At 42.2% G+C, this 22,240-nt stretch overlaps 1 protein-coding gene across 1 annotated transcript; it reads left to right on the top strand.

The window, feature by feature from the left end:
* Nucleotides 1-5,574: 5,574 nt before the first annotated feature.
* Nucleotides 5,575-21,419, top strand: LOC109888755 (vertebrate ancient opsin). The gene is made up of 5 exons (XM_020479923.2): nt 5,575-6,436; nt 8,446-8,656; nt 8,953-9,070; nt 9,305-9,538; nt 18,971-21,419. Exons 1-5 carry the CDS (start codon nt 6,070-6,072, stop codon nt 19,205-19,207), a joined length of 1,167 nt encoding a protein of 388 aa, XP_020335512.1. The 5' UTR covers nt 5,575-6,069; the 3' UTR covers nt 19,208-21,419.
* The last annotated feature ends 821 nt before the right edge of the window (nt 21,420-22,240 follow it).

Here is a 22,240-nt window from a genome sequence, read left to right as displayed (position 1 = left end):
TAACAAACATTAATTGAAGAAAGGCCCATTAATGTGGTGAAAAATATTAACGTGCTAAAAAATATAGACACCATGAACCTATTGTATGAGAGCCATGACAACAAAGAGCCTTTGATCACAAGCTGGAAGAATACATTGAGCATGCATCCTCTCTCACTGGGAAAATTATATAAAAAATGAAAAAGACATACACCATGCGTAGAACTAGAGCATAGCTTCAAAATATCAATCATGAAGTTCAAGAGGGTGGATACGGAAAAAGTTTCATAGGATAAAGTGTGGGTCTTTTTTCTAAAATCTGTTATCAGTTATTAGGAGGGTGTTCATTGGAATGATTTTTTAAAACCTTTATTTAACTAGGCAAGTCATGGCTGACTGCTTAAACAAATGTTGATTCTACTGACAATTGAGATGTATAAACTACGGCATAAGGGGACAACGAGCGGATAAGAGGAAATCCATCATTTGGATTAAGACATTAATGAGCGAGCTAGGACGGACATAGTTAATATAACTGTTTGTTCAGCACTTTTGAAATATACAGCAACATAATTCAGAACACTGTCCGTTCTTACAATATTTTCCCTGTACACCAAGTCAGAACCGTAGGATAAATAAAGGGGGCATATATGCAGACAACGAAAGCTCTTACATGTAGCTATAGGCTATAGCTATAGGCTACATGCACACCACCAAGTCAGAACAGTATCCTAAATTATGAGGGGGAAGGGACCAAATTATTAGGGTGAGGCACATGGGCTACTAACAGCTTACTACACAACATACTGTAAGCTTAGTATTACTTTATTAGCTAAAGTATACATATCTCCCTGGCAAATTACATAAGTTATGCAGCATACAATACCTTGTTGTGCTCACTTGAACAGGAAGGTGGTGTGGCGGTCCTTCATGTGGGCTCTAGAAAGAGGTCCAAAATCCCGACTTGGAATTCCGAGTTGTTTAAAAATGTGTATTTTCCCAGTCGGAGCTAGTTTTATCCAAGTTCCCAGTTGTCTTGAACTCCCTGAAGTTTGAGATTTCCCAGTACCGAGTTTCCAGTTGTTTTGAATGTGGGAGAAGTCATGATGGAATGATAGCATGGCCAATGTATTCAAACTTTTCTGTGCCATGGCGTTATCCCCTTTTCCGTGATATCAAATTGGCGCCTCTGGTGTGGGGACCCTCGCCACCGACCCTGGACTGGGACACCTGAATGGTAAAGAAGGACACCTGAATGGAGTAACAATAACTCAGTTCCAGGTCAGTATGAAAAATACATGAAATGGAGCTAAGCACAGGCCAAATCCTAGAGGAAAAGCTGGTTCAGTCTACTTTCCACCAGACACTGGGAGATAAATTCACCTTTCAGCAGGACCTTAATCTAAAACACAAAGCCAAATCTACAATGGAGTTGCTTACCAAGAAGACATTGACTTTTCCTGATTGACTGAGTTAGTTTTGAATTAAATCTTCTTGAAAATCTATGGCAAGACCTGGAAATTGTTGTCTAGATTGATCAGCAACCAATTTGACAGAGTTTGAAGAATTTTGAAAAGAATAATGGTCAAATGTTGCTCAATCCAGGTGTGGAAAGCTCTTAAGAGATTTACCCAGAAAGACTCACAGCTGTAATCGCTGCCAAATGTGCTTCTACAAAGTATTGACTCAGTGGTGTGAATATTTACTTAAATGAGATATTTCTGTATTTAATTTTCAGTACATTTGCATTGCAAATACAATACAAATGTCCAAAAACATGTTTTCACTTTGTCCTTATGGGGCATTGTGTGTAGTTGGGTGAGAAAAATACATATTGAATACATTTTGAATTTTAACACAACAAAATGTGGAATTGTCACACCCTGATCTGTTTCACCTGTCTTTATGTTTGTCTCCACCCCTCTCCAGGTGTCATCCATCTTTCCCATTATCCCTGTGTATTTATACCTGTGTTCTCCGTTTGTGTCTGTTGCCAATTCTTTTCCCCCCTGTGAAACCTACCAGTGTTTATTCCCCTGCTCCTGTCTGTTCTTGCTCCGGTTTTCTAGTCATTCCTGGTTTTGACCATTCTGCCTGCTCTGAGCCTGCCATTCTATACCTTGAAATCTCTCCGGGTCCTCATCCACTCTGGGGCCGATGAGAGCTTTATGGACGCTACCCTGGCTTCCCAGCTGGATATCCTCACTCAGCCCCTCTCTATTCCCATGGATGTTAGAGCACTGACCGGGCGCTCTATACCACCCTTACCAACCTATGTGTCAGGGAACCACACGAGACGATCCAGTTCCTGCTCATTAAGTCTCCTCAGGTTCCCGTGGTATTGGGATTCTCCTGGCTCCAGTGACACAATCCCATCATTGAATGGTCTGGTCTGGTCTGCCATCATGGGCTGGAGCCCGTTTTGCAATGGCCATTGCCTGAAGTCAGCGCAGCCTGCCCCGGGACGTTTTCCTGGGGGTTCTGAAGTTGCCCCGGACCTCTACGTCATTCCTGCGGAGTACCAGGACCTCTGGGAGGTGTTCAGTAAGGCCCGAGCCACTTCGCTTCCACCGCACCGACCATATGACTGTGGGATTTACCATCTCTCAGGCACCACTCCACTCGAGCCACTCCAGGGGGCCACGTGTTCTCCAAGCTGGACCTACGGAACGCCTAGCACCTGGCGTGGATATGGGAAGGGGACGAGTGGAAGACGGCCTTCAACACGGCCAGCGGTCACTATGAGTATCTGGTCATGCCATTTGGTCTTACTAATGCCCCTGCTGTGTTCCAGGCTCTGGTTAATGATGTTCTCCACGACATGTTGAACCGATTCTTGTCTTCTCCCGTTCCACCCAAGAACACAGGCTCCACGTCTGACAGATTCTCCAACGCGTCCTGGAGAACCAGCTTTTTGTAAAAGCAGAGAAGTGTGAATTCCATTGCTCCACCATCCCTTTCTGGGTTACATCATCGCTGCAGGGAGTGTACAGATGGATCCTGGGATGGTGAGAGTGGTGGTGGATTGGCCCCAGCCTACGCCCAGAGTGCAGTTGCAATGCTTCCTGGGGTTTTACAACTTTTATCACTGCTTTATCCGGGCTACAGCACCCTGGCCTCCCCCTGTCTGCACTCCCCTCTCCCAAGGTTTGGTTCACGTGGTCCCCAGCTGCTGACCGGGCGTTCTTGGATCTTAAACACGGCTTCACCACAGCTCCCATCTTGGTACATCCTTACCCGTCCCGCCAGTTCGTGGTGAAGGCCGACGCTTCGGATGTTGGAGTGGGGGCTGTCCTGTCCCAGCGGTCTGCCCTGGACCTCAAGTTACATCCCTGCGCCTTTTTCTCCCACCGCCTCAACGCCACGAAGAGGAACTATGATGTGGGGAATCGTGAACTTCTTGCAGTGAAGATGGCGTTGGAGGGATGGAGGCACTGGCCAGAGGGGGTGGAACATCCTTTTATGTGTGGACCGACCACAAGAATCTGGAATATCTCCACACCTCCAAGTGTCTCAATTCCAGGCAAGCTAGGTGGGCCCTACTGTTCACCCGGTCCAACTTCTCCCTCTCATACCGGCCGGGATCCAAGAATGTCAAGCATGATGCATAGTATGCATAGTGACTTTACCCCTACCTACATGTACAAATTACCTCGATTAACCTGTACCCACGCACATTGACTCGGTACCGGTACCACCTGTATATAGCATCGTTGTTATTTTATTGTGTTACTTTTTATTACATTTTTTACATAAGTTTCTTTAGTAAATATTCTCTTAACCAACAATACAGTTCAATAAATGGAGTTAAGGGCTTGTAAGTAAGCATTTCAAGGTAAAGTCTATACCTGCTGTTTTCGGTGCATGTGACAAATAAAATGTGATTTGATAAATATTTAATTTGACCAACAAATTCCAAATACAAATTCATAATTACATTATACAATACAGCTACAGTCACTGGCTGTGTGGAGAGTAGGCTAATCCACTATGAACCTGTGCTATAAAGTGAGTTACAAAACCTGGCCAGATGACTTTGACTTGAGACTGATGACGTGAAGTTGAGTCCCAAATCATGAGGCTCCAAGTGCGAGTCAAGTTATTTTATTTTCTATCCAGTCCAATCAAGTCATCAAATTTGTCACTGGAGTTAGACTCGAGTCCAAGTCATGTGACTTCGGTCCACACCTCTGCCGTAAATGATGATGCATTGTGGGAAAATTGTTGTATTTTAAATGGTATTGTAATTCCACCCCATCAGAATAAAGTATCATATAGTATCTTGGGAGCACCAAAACCCTTTTGAGCACCAGTGAGTGAATGGTAAGGTTGTTGTAAGGTTGGGCCTATTAACACATTTTGAAGCGTGCCTTGTAAGAGGCTTTATTTGTTGCACCGGTGAGGAGGAATACTGTAACAATTTACCTCCTATGTGATTATAGTGGCGCATCAATTTAAAATGTATAGGGGACAGATTAGATAACCGTGTATGTAGCCAAGTTTTCGCTACTCATTGTGTATTTATTTTGGGGGCCCGTTAGTAAGCATTTCACTGTTAGTCTTCCCCTGTTGTTTATGAGGCAAGATTGGAGTTGCAGCTAGTCTTAACCTTAACAGGTTGAGCATCTTGCCATGTCCTTTTTTCCTGTTGTCACTGCCAGTTTGGAAGACTTTGTTAGGCCTCTAGAAGTGCAAGTGATATAAAACACCAAATATGAAATAATATGCTGTCATGTGTAAATACTTTACCTAGCAGCCAACCTGCTTGCACCAATCCCTTGTAGTTACAGTAAAACACTGTGAAATACAAGCCCCTCCCCTCGATACATTTCATTCATCCATTGCAATTACGGTAGCATTATAAAAAGAAAAAGTATAATACAGTACATTTTATGGTATTGTACTGTATGTCATTACACAGTACTTGCTTCGATACCATCTTTATATTACAGTAGATGTACTGTAATATTAAATACAGAATAGTATTTACCACCGAGCTGCCTGTAAACTACTGTCAAATTCAAGGTAACCTCTTTACAGTGTAACTACTGTCAAAATTAGAAATATATAACTATTTCAGCAAGACATTGCATTGTTGATGCAATGGTATACAAGCACAGCCAGCGCAGGCCGATATTTATGGATTAAGGAATTCAAATAGTGATTTCTTAAATGTGGTAGTACCAAATACTATAGACAGATAAAATAATCAAAAAATCAAATCTGTTTGTCATTCAGTTTTAAATTAAAACGTAATGTTTTGTTATGTGATGGCAATGAAAACTGCAGAAACGTGTTTTGAAAACGGAGTAAAATGTATTGTCGAATAAAATGGTCACAGCCAATATAAGTTTACGGTTTCTCACAAAATGAGAACTATTTCAATTGATGAAAGTATTTTCAAGAAACATTTAAAAATTCAAAATAGAAATGACCCAAAATGCCTGTAGTTGCAAAATTACGCATAAAAAAGAATATTCACAATATGAAAGTGAAAGTCAGCGGATTTGTCGCAAACCGACCTCATTTGCACATCTGACAAGTAGCTAGGTTTTGCGTTTCCTCGAGGGCAGGAGTTGTTGCGAGCGAGTCGACTACAGGCTATATAAGCGCATACAAGATGCTGCTCATCAGTCACCTATTTAGTTGTTGGTGTGCCTTCTCAAGACTTCGATTCTGCCCCCACACATTCATTTATAAAGTGTTCGTTTATTTGCAGCACTGCTTTTGCCCTTTTGGTTTACCGTTGCTGTTTTCGGGAATGCAGGCTCACTTTGATCATCTTTGAACTCTGAATAACTGTGGATTCGTCGCTTTGGTCCAAAATAGGTTATTTCATACAAAATGCGGATATCAAGATCTGAAGTTCAACCTACTCAAAGTAGTCCATTAAAGATTTCAAGCGATGGCTGTTGATCCAGTCATTTTTTTCAAACGAATGTTTTTTTACGCGCGACTCCGAGGATGAGAGTCCAAATTAAGTTGTGAAAATGAGACATATGGACCACAAAATCTCAGATCCTTTACATAACCCCCAAGTGCAATATTAACATTACTCTAAGGTCGCGTGCGATTATTTGGACATGGACAATGGATACTTTAAGAATTGCAGTAAATGGTGTTTCTTATACCGAGGCATCAGAGATCTACAAACCACATGGTGATCCGTTCACTGGTCCAATAACAAATCTTGCACCTTGGAATTTCGCAGTTTTGGCTACCTTGATGTTTGTTATAACATCTCTGTCTCTCTTTGAAAATTTCACTGTTATGTTGGCCACTTACAAGTTCAAACAACTGAGACAGCCCTTAAATTATATCATAGTTAATTTATCTCTCGCTGACTTCCTTGTGTCACTCACCGGTGGAACCATAAGTTTTCTAACTAACGCCAAAGGGTATTTTTTCCTTGGAAATTGGGCTTGCGTTTTGGAAGGTTTCGCTGTCACCTATTTCGGTAAGTTCAGCATGGTTCATGGTTATGTATCTGAATAAATTGGATGCTGGGGTAATTTCACACTTTTTATTTTACCTTTATTTTACAAATTCTTATTTTCAATGACGGACTAGGAACAGTGGGTTAACTGCCTGTTCAGGGGCAGAACGACAGATTTGTACCTTGTCAGCTCGGGGATTCGAACTTGCAACCTTTCGGTTACTAATGCTCTCCAATGCTCTAACCACTAGGCTACCCTGTCGCCCCTTACAGTAGGTGTCAGTGTTGGAGCTGTTTAGTTTCCAAAATGTTGCAAAAAGAATAACATTTGAAAGTCAAAGTCTTGATTGACTGTTTATTTGTTAGATTGATTTCTTAGACAGTTTTTTTTAAGACAGCCGAAAAGAAGCCACCCATCATTTGTAGTGCATTTCGCAGTTCTTTTAAAGCATTGTGTTGCGGTGAAAAATGTACCTAAAACTTATGGCAAAATGACAAACAGATGTGGATCGTGTGACAACATTATCCAATTTAGGAAACACACACATTTTTTTGTTGCACAACATAGCCTTATAGTCAACAGTGAAAACACTTTGTTGCTGGGAAAGTAGGCTACAGTAGCTACAGTAGCTACTCATTACATCAGAAGGCAGTAATCTGTTTAGTATGACGCCTTAATCCATTTGTTTTTGAGCTGGTTTGTATGTAAGACATGCTGAGAGAGGTGAGGCCCCTGGAGAGAGTATGTCACAAACCCAGTAGTGGGTTATTTCCCTGCTGGTCCGAGTATTTAGACTTCAGAGAACATGCTGCCTGCCCAGTTTCATATGTCTTTGGGGATTAGTGTGTATTAGTTGATCGTGATGGAATAGAATCGAGATAGACTATACACAAGTTGCTGCTCTGATCCAACAGGATAAATAGTTGTCAGTCATAGTTAAAAACAATTGTGATCCTCATTGAGAAAATCCCAGCTGGACATTTTTGGGGTCAAAGAAGGTTCCGTAAATGCACACAGCTGTATGAATTATTAACATAGTTGTATCCAATTTTCTAATAAATCAAAGTGATTGTAGATACCTTTTGTAGCATTCTCAGACAATTATTTGAACCAAAAGGCAGTAGGGCAATACTTTATAATAAGTATACCTGTGTAATATCACTGTCATTACATTAGTAACAGCATTGCATTAACATTAGCATATTATTAGTATAGCAATGGAGTTTAGCAGTTTTCATAATTACACAAAAGGAATAGGGCCTGCTCCTTATTTCACGTGTGACCCAAATAGCACTTATTTGGGTCCTTTTATATGCTTTTCTACAACAACAATTCTGAGAGACTGTAGTCTTGCCCCAGAGACTGTAGTACATAAGCAAACCTTTGAGAGTGAATTATACTGTAATTAAGTACAGCTTTTTCACTCTATTAAGGAGGCAGCCTAGTACCTTTACTGCATCATTAGTCTATTTAAGAGTAACTGTACCTCAATATGTACCTCTTACATGGATTATATATATCCTGCAAATTGCTGTAGCTATACCCTAAGTGCTGTCACATTTGCACAACTCTCGCTGAGACTGTAACTCAAAATCCTATTGTGGTTGGAATCATAGTGCTCTGCCTATTCTCTGACATTGTCACAATGCTATGTGAATATCATGTACATGCACTCTTTGAAAAAGGAGCTACCTAGAACCATAAAGTGTTCTTCCTCTGTCCCTGTGGTAGAACTGAACCCTTTTGGTTCCAGCTAGAACCTTAACACCGAAGGGTTATTTGAGGGTTCTTCCTGGAACGAAAAAGTGCTCTATCTGGAATCAGACAGGGTTATCCTACAGGAACAGCCTAAAATCCTTTTAGAGTTCTAGATAGCCCCTTTTCTTAAATTTTCCATGCATTTCACTGTTAGCTTCTATATTTCAAAGGTAGCCCTCAATCCTGTTTATAAACTTGTACATTTGACTCTATGTTCCACAATAAAACATATTTGAAACAGTATTTACCCTTCATAATACCCTTCTTTCAGGGATTGTGGCTATGTGGTCCCTGGCGGTCCTGTCCTTCGAGCGTTACTTTGTGATCTGCCGGCCTCTGGGGAATGTCCGTCTGAGGGGGAAGCATGCAGCGCTGGGCCTGCTGTTCGTCTGGACCTTCTCCTTCATCTGGACTATCCCTCCTGTGTTCGGCTGGTGCAGCTACACCGTCAGTAAGATCGGCACCACCTGCGAGCCCAATTGGTGAGAGGCAACAGAGAGAGCAGAGGGCACACATCCTATAGTAAACATACTGTGGATGTACAGCAACATCAACCTCCTGTTTGTATCATATACGCACTTAGGTACACATGGGTCATTCTTAAATAGCATTGGGATTTTCGAATTGCAGTGGCATTTGGGCATGGCAAAAATGGTTGTGTGAACTACAGAGATCCCCTTTAAAGGAATAGTTACCATTGTCATAATATGACTGGGCCACGTAGAAAATGGTGGAAATGAAATTCAAATGTTTATGATCCACTTTCCTCTGACCTCAGGTATTCCAACAACATTTGGAATCACACCTACATCATCACCTTCTTTGTGACCTGCTTCATAATGCCCCTGGGGGTGATCATCTACTGCTATGGGAAGCTCCTACAGAAGCTGAGGAAGGTCAGTTTCCATGTATAGAATACTGGCACTACTGGGAGAGGATGCAACTGAACCAAAGTAGTCCTTGGTTGACTAGCAAGCACACGCTTGGGAATATTTGTTGTAATTGTCTTGTCATTATGTCCTGGTGTATTCAAGACTTTCAGGTCAGTTCTTAAAAGTCTTTAAATAAACTTACATGACAGACTTTATAGCTCAATAACCTAAGCTGTTTGTTGTCACGTCACTCCTCAGGTGTCCCATGGCAGGCTGGGTAATGCCAAGAAACCGGAGCGCCAGGTGAGCCGCATGGTGGTGGTGATGATCGTCGCTTACCTGGTGGGCTGGACACCCTACGCAGCCTTCTCCATCATTGTCACAGCCTGTCCCACCATCTACCTGGACCCCAGACTGGCTGCCGCGCCCGCTTTCTTCTCCAAGACGGCCGCAGTCTACAACCCCGTCATCTACGTCTTCATGAACAAACAGGTATCTCCCTCTTTCCCCCTTGAACGCATGGCTACTTGGACGTATGACATTCTCTGAGTTGTTAATTACATTGAAGGCTTACACCGTAGGGAACTGTGATATTGCTGTTATTATTGTTGTCCAAGATTTTAGACACCCGTTCCCAGGTGTACTGTGAATAAGGCCAGGATACAATCAGATCAACAGTAACATAGTTTGTGATGGCTTTTGTTTCGGTGGTGTCGGAGGTGTAACTGTGTTAGAGCTGTCATATCCACAAGCTGCTCCTGGCATTACCTATCGCGGACATGCCATTGGATGCACTGAATTGCATTAGTAGAAATCCCATGCAGCTACATTACAAAATTTGAAGACTGGAATGTGTGATATAATCTACACCTCGGTCAGGCTTCTATAAATCCCTGTTATTGGTATCGTTATTTCTATGTAGCCTACACTTTCTCATTCTGAACATCTAACACGGGTTGGACAGGTGTGGTTTCATGACAATTACCACAAGAGCAGCCAATTACCGATTTGAGAGCTCGAACGCAATTACACCACTGACACCGCCTAAACAAAAGCAATGCAAAATGATGCGTTTGTCAGCTAACATGGGTTACTGCTGATCTGATTTAATCCTGGCCTGTTGCTTATGAATTCTCGGAATTCTGCAAAATGAATGGAAATACAATTTGGCAGTTTTCAGGAGGAAAAATGCCCACCAGTTCTCTGCCAGGTTGTGGCAAGTCTCACTCAACTGACACAGAGCTGAGAGGCATCATCAATTGTTAGTCCTGGGATGAAAGCCTTTGAGGAAAACTCAGCTGACAGTTCTTTTTTGTTTGTTTTTGATAAATAATGTATGGTGTATGAATAAATGACGTGAAATATAGAATGTAGAACTGTCCATGCTGGCTGGCTGCTTTAAAAAATGCATCAGCTCCTCGATCCGCAGGGAGGTACCAGTTTTTTTTGCAATTACCAAAAGATATTCTGCACATTGAGAATGGGATATGCGTTCAACAATGTATTATTCTTATTATCCTGAGTGGTGCAGCGGTCTAAGGCACTGCATCTCAGTGCTCGAGGCGTTGCTACAGACCCTGGTTTGATGCCAGGCTGTATCACAAACGGCCATGATTGGGAGTCCCGTCGAGCCGGGTAAAAATTGGACCAGCGTCGTCCGGTTTAGGGTTTGGCCGGCGTAGTCCGTCATTGTCAATAAGAATTTGTTCTTAACTGACTTGCCTAGTTAAATAAAGGTAAAAAAATAATTATATATATATATATATTATCAGGGGTTCTTGATTTCTCTCTGCTCATTTAAAGAAAGATATACAGAGTATTCAGACCCGTTGACTTTTTCCACAATTTGTTACACTACAGCCTATTTGTAAAAACAACATTTTACTCATCAATCTACACACAATACACCATAATGTTAAAGCCATTTTGTTATGCAAATGTATTAAATTAAAGCACCTTTGGCAGTGATTAGAGCCTTGAGTCTTCTTGGGTATGACGCTACACACTTGGTACACCTGTATTTGGGGAGTTTTTCCCATTCTTCTCTCCAGATCCTCTCAAACTCTGTCAGGTTGGATGGGGAGCGTCGCTGCACAGCTATCTCCAGAGATGTTAAATTGGGTTCAAGTCCAGGCTCTGGCTGGGCCACTCAAGGACATTCAGAAACTGGTCCGAAGCAACTCCTACGTTGTCTTGGCTGTGTGATAGGGTCATTGTCCAGGTTTTCATCAAGGATCTCTCTGTACTTTACTCCGTTCATCTTTCCCTCGATCCTGACTGGTCTCCCAGTCCCTGCTGCTGAAAAACATCCCCAAAGAATGATGCTGCCACCACTATGCTTCACCGTAGGGATGGTGCAAGGTTTCCTCAAGACATGACCCTTAACATTCAGGTCAAAGAGTTCAATCTTGGTTTCATCAAACTAGAGAATCTTGTGGTCTGAGAGTCCTGGCATTTTGTGCCTTTTACTGAGGAGGTGCTTCCGTCTGGTGGAGTGCTGTAGACATGGTTGTCCTTCTGGAAGGTTCTCCCATCTCCACAGAGGAACTCATGCCCTCATATTGCCAACAAGTGCTCAGCATATGTGGGTACTCCTTCAAGACTGTTGGAAAATCATTCCAGGTAAAGCTTGTTGAGAGAATGCCAAGAGTGTTCAAAGCTGTCATCAAGGCAAAGGGTGGCTATTCAAAGAATCTCAAATATAAAATATATTTTGATTTGTTTAACACTTTTTTGGTTACTACATTATTCCATATGTGTTATTTCATAGTTTTGATGTCTTCAGTATTTTTCTACAATGTAGAAAATAGTACAAATAAAGAAAAACCCTTGGATGATTAGGTGTTCTAAAACTTTTGACGGGTAGTGTATGTAAATAAGTCATTTCTGTTTTCATTTATTTTTTAAATACATTTGCACAAATTTAAAAAAAGGTTTTTTCGCTTTGTCATTATTGCTGTAACGTAACGAAATTTGGAAAAAGTTAAGGTGTCTGAAAGTTTCCGAGTGCACTGTAGATTTAGATTTACACAAAGCCACAATGAATTTGGTCAATGAAAGGCATTAAATAACACATGTTTCCTTTTCTTTTATACCAAATCTATATTTTTGATGTAAATGGATGTTACAAAGCCTCATGCGTGTGCTTTCTTGTTCCCATTGTGGTGATACTGTTGGTTTCTCGGGGCTGATGGCTTCTATGACAACCAAAATAAATAGTATTCTCTCTGATATATGGGCATTTATTCTTGTTTTCTGCATGCCCTCATGTTGCCAAAGGAGCCTGAGGATGTCTATCACTGTGGTGGGGTACGTTTTTCAAAACCAAGGAAAATTACAAAAATAGTATCTAAAAACTTGAATAACATACTGTTTACATAACATTTTTGATTTGGTAAAAAAAAAACTGAACATATGTACGTACTTGGTTGTCCTGTATAGTATACTGTATTGGTCAGGGAGATTTTGGTCACCCGGTGGGTGCATGAATTCTGCCGGTCCATCTGACTGGCTGTTCCACTTTAGATCTGTCCTGTAAATAGGTCACTGTATTTATAAAAGAGCAGGGGATGTGAATAAATATAAATAAGGACAGCTAGCAGGCAGATCCTGGCATCAACATACCTCAGATGTAGGACAGTTGGAAAAGTCAACTGACCTTAAGCAATGGGGTCTGTGTGGAAGTTACACAATAGTGTCAGAGAGACATAGGAGGCTTCCTACAATGGATGACTTCTGTACAGTAAAGCAGATTTATACCATAGACATGTTCAAAGTATATCATACACAGGTCACAGCAAGGTCAAGGGGGAACATTCTACCATTATCCTTTGATATTTCTTAAAAGAACGAGCTTTGATCTTACATGGTCAGCCCCTCAAAATACAAATGGGGAACCACAGTCCCCAAAGATCACAGTTGTCAGGCAGAAGTTTTTGATTAATAATTGAGCAAATTAAGTCTTCTCTGTGGATGTGTGATGAAAGGTTGGCATGCCATAGTCTCTCTCTTGTGCCATATCAAATCAAATCACATTTTTATTTGTCACGTGCCAAATTCAACAGGTGTAGAAATGCTTACGTACAAGCCCTTAACCAACAATGCAGTTAGGAAAAATAAGTGTTAAGTTAGAAATAGAGAAGTAACAGTAGCGAGGCTATATACAGGGGGGGGGGCACAGGGTAGTTGAGGTAATTGAGGTAATATGTACATGAAGGTAGAGTTAAAGTGACTATGCATAGATAGTAAACAATTTGACTAGCTGTTCTGGAGTCTTATGGCTTGGGGGTAGAAGCTTTCGGTGCGGTAGCAGAGTGTCTGCCAGACAATGCAAATAGTCTGGCTAGCCATTTGACTAGCTGTTCTGGAGTCTTATGGCTTTCGGTGCGGTAGCAGAGAGAACAGTCAATGACTATGGTGGCTAGAGTCTTTGACAATTTTTAGGGCCTTCCTCTGACACCGACTGGTATAGAGGTCCTGGATGGCATGGAGCTTGGCCCCAGTAATGTACTGGGTCGTATGCATTACCCTCTATAGTGCCTTGCGGTCGGAGGCTGAGCAGTTACCATACCAGGTAGTGATGCAACCAGTCAGGAAGGATGCTTTCGATGGTGCAGCTGTAGAACTTTTTGAGGATCTGAGGACCCATGCTAAATCTTTTAAGTCTTCTGAGGGGGAGTAGGTTTTGTCGTGCCCTCTTCATGACAGTCTTGGTGTGCTTGGACCATGTTAGTTTATTGGTTATGGGGACACCAAGGAACTTGAAGCTCTCAACCTGCTCCACTACAGCCCCGTCGATGAGAATGGGGGCCTGCTCGGTCCTCCTTTTCCTGTAGTCCACAATCATCTCCTTTGTCTTGATCAAGTTGAGGGAGAGGTTGTTATCCTGGCACCACACGGCCAGGTCTCTGACCTCCTCCCTATAGGCTGTCTCATCATTGTCGGTGATCAGGACTACCACTGTTGTGTCATCGGATAACTTCATGATAGTGTTGGAGTCATGCCTTTCCATGCAGTCGTGAGTGAACAGGGAGTACAGGAGGGAACTGAGTACCCCCTGAGGGGCCCCCGTGTTGAGGATCAGCATGGCGGATGGATTGTTACCTACCCTTACCACCTGGGGGCGGCCCATCAGCAAGTCCAGGATCCAGTTGCAGAGAGAGGTGTTTAGTCCCAGGGTCCTTAGCTTAGTGATGAGCTTAGAGGGCACTATGGGGTTGAACGCTGATCTGTAGTCAATGAATAGCATTCTCACATAGGTGTTCCTTTTGTCTGGGTGGGAAAGGGCAGTGTGGAGTGTAATAGAGATTGCAAAATTTGTGGATCTGTTGGGGCGGAATGAAAATTGGAGTGGGTCTAGGGTTTCTGGGATAATGTTGTTGTTGTGAGCCATGACCAGCCTTTCAAAGCACTTCATTGCTACAGATGTGAGTGCTACGGGTTGGTAGTCATTTAGGCAGGTTACCTTGGTGTTATTGGGCACAGGGACTATGGTAGTCTGCTTGAAACATATTGGTATTACAGACTCAGTTAAGGAGAGGTTGAAAATGTCAGTGAAGACACTTGCCAGTTGGTCAGCGCATGCTCAGAGTACAAGTCCTGGTGATCCATCTGGCCCTGCAGCCTTGTGAATGTTGACCTGTTTAAAGGTCTTACTCACATGGGCTACGGAGAGCGTGATCTCACAGTCATCTGGTGCTCAGCTGATGCTCTCATGCATGCTTCAGTGTTGCTTGCCTCAAAGCGAGCTTAGAAGTAATTTAGCTCATCTGGTAGGCTCATATTATTGGGAAGCTCACGGCTGTCCTTCCCTTAGTAGTCTGTAATAGTTTGCAAGTCCTGCCACATCCGACGAGTGTCGGAGCCGGTGTAGTACAATTCAATATTAGTCCTGTATTGACGCTTTACCTGTTTGATGGTTCGTCAGAGGGCATAGCAGGATTTCCTATAAGCTTCCGGGTTAGAGTCATGCTCCTTGAAAGCGGCACCTCTACCCTTTAGCTCAGTGCGGATCTTGCCTGTAATCCATGGCTTCTGGTTGGGGTATGAATGTACAATCACTGTGGGGATGACGTCATTGATGCACTTATTTATGACTGATGCGGTGTACTTCTCAATGTCATCGGAAGAATCCCGGAACATGTTCCAGTCTGTGCAGGCAAAACAGTCCTGTAACTTAGCATCTGCGTAATCTGACCAGTTCTTTATTGACCGAGTCACTGGTACTTCCAACTTTAGTTTTTGCTTGTAAGCAGGAATCAGGAGGATAGAATTATGGTCAGATTTGTCAAATGGAAGGTGAAGGACAGCCTTGTATGTGTCTCTGTGTGTGGAGTAAAGGTGGTTTAGAGTTTTTTGTTTCTCTCTGGTTGTACATTTAACATGCTGGTAGAAATGAGGTAAAATGGATTTAAGTTTCCCTGCATTGAAGTCCCCGGACACTAGGAGCGCCGCCTCTGGATGAGTGTTTTCATCAAATCAAATGTATTTATATAGCCCTTCTTACATCAGCTGATATCTCAAAGTGCTGTACAGAAACCCAGCCTAAAACCCCAAACAGCAAGCAATGCAGGTGTAGAAGCACGATGGCTAGGAAAAACTCCCTAGAAAGGCCAAAACTTAGGAAGAAACCTAGAGAGGAACCAGGCTATGAGGGGTGGCTAGTCCTCTTCTGGCTGTGCCAGGTGGAGATAACAGAACATGGCCAAGATGTTCAAATGTTCATAAATGACCAGCATGGTCAAATAATAATGATCACAGTAGTTGTCGAGGGTGCAACAAGTCAGCACCTCGGGAGTAAATGTCAGTTGGCTTTTCATAGCCGATCATTAAGTTGTATCTTTACCGCCCCTGCTGTCTCTAGAGAGTTGAAAACAGTAGGTCTGGGACAGGTAGCACGTCCAGTGAACAAGTCAGGGTTCCACAGCCGCAGGCAGAACAGTTGAAACTGGAGCAGCGGCACAACCCGGGGGGGGGGGGGGGGGGGGCAACTCAGTGCAGTAGCTGCTTGTGTGCAGTGAATGTTTGCTGCATGTTTGCTTATAGCCGTATACAGCTCATTTAGTGCGGTTTTAGGGCCAGCATCGGTTTGTGGTTGTAAATAGACAGCTACGAAGAATATAGATAAACTCTCCTGATAAATAGTGGGGTAATAGCTTATCTTGAGATACTCTACCTCAGGTGAGCAAAACCTCAAGACTTCCTTACTATTAGATTTCGTGCCCCTTGTCTTACCGGGGGCGGCTGTTCTATCTTGCCGATGCAGCGTAAAACCCACCAGCTCTATGTTATTAATGTTGTCGTTCAGCCACGACTCTGTGAAACATAAGATATTACAGTATTTAATTGTTGAACATATTTGATCGTAGTTCTATTTTGTTATCCAATTATTGTACGTTGGCTAATAGGACTGATGGTAAAGGCAGATTACTCACTCGCCGACGAATCCTTACAAGGCACCCCGGCCCTCTCTTGGCAGGTTTGTTGTGGTGCCATATTCTTTCCATTTTTTAATAATGGATTTAATGGTGCTCCGTGGGATGTTCAAAGTCTCTGATATTTTTTTCATAACCCAACCCTGATCTGTACTTCTCTACAACTTTGTCCCTGACCTGTTTGGAGAGCTCCTTGGTCTTCATGATGCTGCTTGCTTGGTGGTGCCCTTTGCTTAGTGGTGTTGCTGACTCTGGGGCCTTTCAGAACAGGTGTATATATACTGAGATCATGTAACAGATCATGTGACACTTAGATTGCACACAGTTGGACTTAATTTAACTAATTATGTGACTTCTGAAGGTAATTGGTTGCACCAGATCTTATTTAGGGGCTTTTATAGCAAAGCGGGTGATTACATATGCACGCACCACTTTTCCGCCAAAAATGTTTTGAAACAAGTAAATTTTTTAATTTCACTTCACCAATTTGGAGTATTTTGTGTATGTCCATTACATGAAATCCAAATAAAAATTACAGGTTGTAAAGCAACAAAATAGGAAACAACACCAAGGGGGATGAATACTTTTGCATGGCACTGTATGTGGCAAGATGAAAAACAATTTTTTAGGAGAATGCCAGTACATCCTGCTCTGTACCATAATACTACTAAATGGCATATTATTATGAGTATTAGTAATAATAATAATATATGCCATTTACCAGAAGCTTTTATCCAAAACAAGAGTCATCATGCATACATTTTACATGGGTGGTCCCAAGAATCTAACCCACTATTCTGATATTGCAAGTGTCGCAATTGTAAATGAGAACTTGTTCTCAACTTGCCTACCTGGTTAAATAAAGGTGAAATAAATAAATAAATAAAAGTGCCATGCTCTACCAACTGAGCTATACAGAACCACTGTACCACTCAACAAAGCTCTTCTGACACACAATCCTGCTGTCTATGTCCAGTGCACAGAAATATGAGAATTGAAATGTGTTCTCCACTTAGCTGAGTGGTGTGAAATGTTATGATGTTTGCCTTCTTCATTTTGGAAAACCATCTAGCCTCCAGAATAGCATTTCAATGGGACAGAAAAAGTGTTGTTGACGTTATTTTGCTCAAGCCATTCATAGTTCCATTAAGGTGACACATTTATGACCTTATGCTTGGTATGACATATACTGTGCCATAGTTGCTTTCTTGTTGGTCTATTTTGGAACATCAAGCAAACAAACACTCAAATGTATTCTCTGCTAAAGCCTTAAAGATTTCAAGGTCAGTGGACAAAACACTGCGAATCTAAAGTGAACATCCATTTGAGAATAGGCCAGGATTCAATCCGATCGTGGGTTGTTGTCAATGCAACTTTTAAAGGCAATGTTCCCACGTTCGCAGAGATTGCTTTCACTGCAAACACAGCATCCCACTGGGCAAAAACTGGTTGAATCAATGATGTGATGACGTTGAATCAACATTGAAAACTGATTGGATTTGCAACAAGTAACCAACGTAAGGGCATTTTGTCTTTTTTTCACCCAACTTTTATCATAAATCCAATGACATGGTGATTTTTTTTAATCAAATGTATTTCACGTTGAATTTACATCAGCTGAAAACTCAACCAAATGTAAATCATAACTAGAAGTTGAACTGACGTCTGTTCCTAGTGGGATATGTCGTCTCAATGTGAAATTCACTTTTAAAAGCAGCATTGTCTACAACCCGCGATTGAATTGAAAACCCGGCCATAGTGTTTATTTTCAGCAGCCTTTGGGAAAGTAAAGAAGTGAGATGCATTAGCTTGGACTTTATGTTGAAATGGAAACTTCAATAGTGGCACAGGTCATGCTTGAATTTGCTGGGGGGCGATGCATTGAGGGTTTTCCTGGAATCTGCTTTTGGGACAGAAAAAGCTTGCAAAAAAGGCCAGTCACGTAACAGTTTTATCTGCAAGGTAATGTGGAAACAAGTAATGATTCAGAGCTTTTTAGAGTTTTTTTTCTCCCACCCTTTTAGACACAATTGGCATGCCATTGATGTGTTTTCTTCAGCAGGAGGATGGTGGTCAGTACTCCATCCTATCTGTCTTTTAAACAAATAGCAAAAACCAATGGCAGTGTTGCAATATGTGCTGAACATCTCTTGATAAGTATGATGCATATCTCCTACCTGCACAGCCATGTAACTGTCTACCGCTTATCTGCTTCTTTTCATGAGGAGCTACAGTATCCTGCCAGTTCAGATATCACACTGCAAGGCAATAAGTGACTATCACCTTATCACCTGGGTACTGTTCATAAGGCACCAATCAGAAGCCTATACATGTTAAGAAACAATGAAGGTGCTTTAAGAACTTGTCCAAAAATAACATTTATTTCATTCCCGTTTAAAAATGTTTTATCCCTCTTCTTACTGAAGGAACACTGGCTTTCTGACATTTTATTTTCAATTGGCTGTTCTAATGCCCTTTGACCTTTGTCCAGTTCAGGAAGTGTCTGATCCAGCTCTTTACCGGCAAGCCTGCGCCAGAGAACATGAACGCAACATCGCAGCGACCGGGAATGACGGGGGAGAGCTGCACGGGGGGCGAGATGTCAGCCATCGCCGCCCGCATCCCGGTCTGCGGCAATGCTCAGCCTAAGAATGAGGAGGAGACCCCGAGCGAGTGCAGCTCCGTCGCCCAGCTACCGATCCCAGAGAACAAAGTCTGTCCCATGTAGGCCAACAGAAGACTCCCCCCCCCCCCCACCTCCAGTCCTCACTGCCTTTCCATCCTCCCTTTCCATTCTTATACAGATGCATCTTCTCTTACTCACAAACTTCTTGTGATAATTGTTAGTTTAAAGATGCCAGCTGTAACCACAAAAGGTTCTCTGGTTAACTTTGTATGTACTAGTAAAAATAGAGGAATCTTGTCCGAAACAGGAGCACAAAAGAGGGACATAATACTTGAATGTATGGCAAGCAGACAGACTACCCAGACTGCCTCTCTCTGCTGGCTTTCATCTGAGCCTAAGCAGGGTCAGGCCTGATTGATGTCTAGGTAGGAGACCAGATGCTGTTGGAAGTGGTGTTAGAGGGCCAGTGAGAGGCATTCTTCCCGCCTCAATTACCTTAGGCTGTGATGGGGACACTGCCACCCAAAGGGTGCCCTTAAACCAAGGTCCTGACTCTTATACAATCACGGCCACCTAATCCTCCCGTTAGCCCTCTCTCCACTACAATACAAGATTCTTTCAGCACGAAAAACGCTAATTCTTTAAGTCCCCTCCATCATTACTTATCATTATTATGACAAGAACATTAAATGTTTGTTGACAGTGATTAAATATTAACAATTCAGCAAGCTAGAAATCGTGGCTGTAGATGTTCTATTTACTTGTCGGATTCCCTCCCACTTTACTCGAGTCGTGAGTTATTTTTGTTCTGGTAGGCATAATTGCATCAGCTACCTAACAGTTTGTTGTATTAGAGGGGGCCCGTACACACTCAGCTTGTACAACTGATGTACTCTTTGTTCTATCACAACTGCTGTGCCAAATGCGCTGCACATCAGTTGTACAACTCGAGTGTGCACCACCTGCATTATCACGGTTGTCAGAGGGGGCAGGTGCCGAGTCCTACTCTTACCCAGAAGAGCCAGACTTAGAAGATGAGAGCTGGCTACCGTCAGAATGCTTTAATCTGTAGCTCTTTTCCCCTTTGAAGCCCCTGGGATGGCAACTGCTGAGAGGGTATTGCTTTCTATGTTTCTGTAAATTTTTCTTTCTCTTCTTGAGCAAATTCGATGGCAAAGTTTCCATTCAAAACAAAGACAGTCAATGAGGCTTGGTGCAGCTGGCCCCCTGCTGGCTCTACTGGGACACTGAGGGACTGTATATTTATGATGAGTCCACAAAAAAATCATTTTTTTCTATAACACACTGTGACTGTACATTGTATGTCGAGAAATAATGTATATGGGACTCTGTGAAGGGGTCCAGTGAATCCGAGTAGCTCTGCTCATCATTAGCGCCGATAAATACCGTAGCAATGTACACAAAAGCATTGTACAATGAGGATCACATCACAAAGCATGGGTCTACAGTCAGCAATATTGTAGCACAAGATACTGTAACACTTGACTTTAGAACTGGTTACAGTAGATGTAGTAATACGTTTCAGGTGTATTCAAACTTATGTAAATGTAAATGTATCTTGACAATGTCTCTTGTTCACCATTCTGTGCAGCACCATCATTGAATAAGTTGAACAGTAATAATAGTAATGTGATAATATCCATAATAATATATGTGATAATATCCATTTGCCGGGTAAAGAAGAGACCCTGATCATATTGCATGAGTCAGTCTCAACAAATACATACATGTACAAATTCATCTCGCATTGCCATACTTCATGGTCTTGTTCACTGGCCTATTGGAACGAATGTAACAAAGCCGGAAAATGAAGGTTTGTATGAATAAGGGTTGAGTCTCCACAAGGATAGTAAAACCAAAACACACACACACACAAATACACACACAAACCATAGGTCTATTCACGTTGCACACACAAAAGCAATATGACAAAGTTCCGTTTTTTGAAGATACATGAGCAGGTAGAAGGGGTGGTAAAACCTCGCCTTCGAGAATACAGGGAGAGGAACATTTTTAAGAACACAGAGATTTGGACAGGAATCAGACTGATATACTAGTTGAGGAAGCAGTCCAAATGTGGACGAATAAGTATAATTGATATATTTTTCTCATTTTTGCCCGGACTATCATGCACCTCCGACAGTGTTTGTTGTATTGTACTTACAGTGGCACGTTGAGAATTGTTCTGCTGTGTTTTTAGTGTAACTATTTCGTCATGAGTTGCAGGTCATGCATGCTAGTTGTTAGAAAAACTAATGTCTGTACTGGATTAAAATATATTTTTTAAAAGCAATTATTGGTGGTGATGATGTCTGGGTCTCTGAATCATGACGTACAAAACCTTTGGAGAACAGGGCAAACTCAGCAAGCATTAGCATCTGTGAGATGACATAACGTGGTACATCCACAGGCTATACAAGGAAAACGGTTGATTATTAAGATGATATATTTTTAAAAGGAGTTTTCTGGGTTTCTGAATCAACGTGAACGATACCATTGTAAAGGAGGAGATACTCAGTAAGCACATATAACATAGCACATCCACAGACATTACAAGGAAAACATTAGATAAGATAGTCTTAATCCCGTCTCAATTTTTAATTCTCAGAGAAAAGCAGTTCCACGGTTTCTATTCTTTCTTTTCCATAAACTATAACAATACATTTTCAATTAGTGTTTGTGTTGATATATACACATTTCTCCATGCATGTATCAGTGAGCCAATCCTTATTAGCCCAGGTTGCATTGAACCAGATATTATGGAAAGTATGGGATGTCACAAGGTCCCATTACCTCCTTCATTATGACTATATTACAGAGCGTGTCCCCTGCACCATATTGTATTTATGCTTTAACTTGACAGTGGACTATTGCTGTGGATTAAATTGGCCTGTATAGCCATCAGGTACACCTGGGTCGCATTAGACCTTGATGAATTCGATTCACTAAAAGGGTAGAGACAGACAATGAGAGAGAGACAGAGAGAGTGAGAGGCCTCCCTCCTCCTCTCCCCCCCTTCACTCCTGCACCATGTCTCCCTCTCAGCTCTTACCTCTCATAAGTTTCTGTGAACCAGAGGAGAGGGGAGCCAGACTGCCGTGGTCAACATGTCAC

This window comes from Oncorhynchus kisutch, linkage group LG4, assembly GCF_002021735.2.
Source record: "Oncorhynchus kisutch isolate 150728-3 linkage group LG4, Okis_V2, whole genome shotgun sequence".
Lineage (NCBI taxonomy): Eukaryota > Metazoa > Chordata > Actinopteri > Salmoniformes > Salmonidae > Oncorhynchus > Oncorhynchus kisutch.
This window is presented reverse-complemented; position numbering and strand designations above follow the sequence as displayed.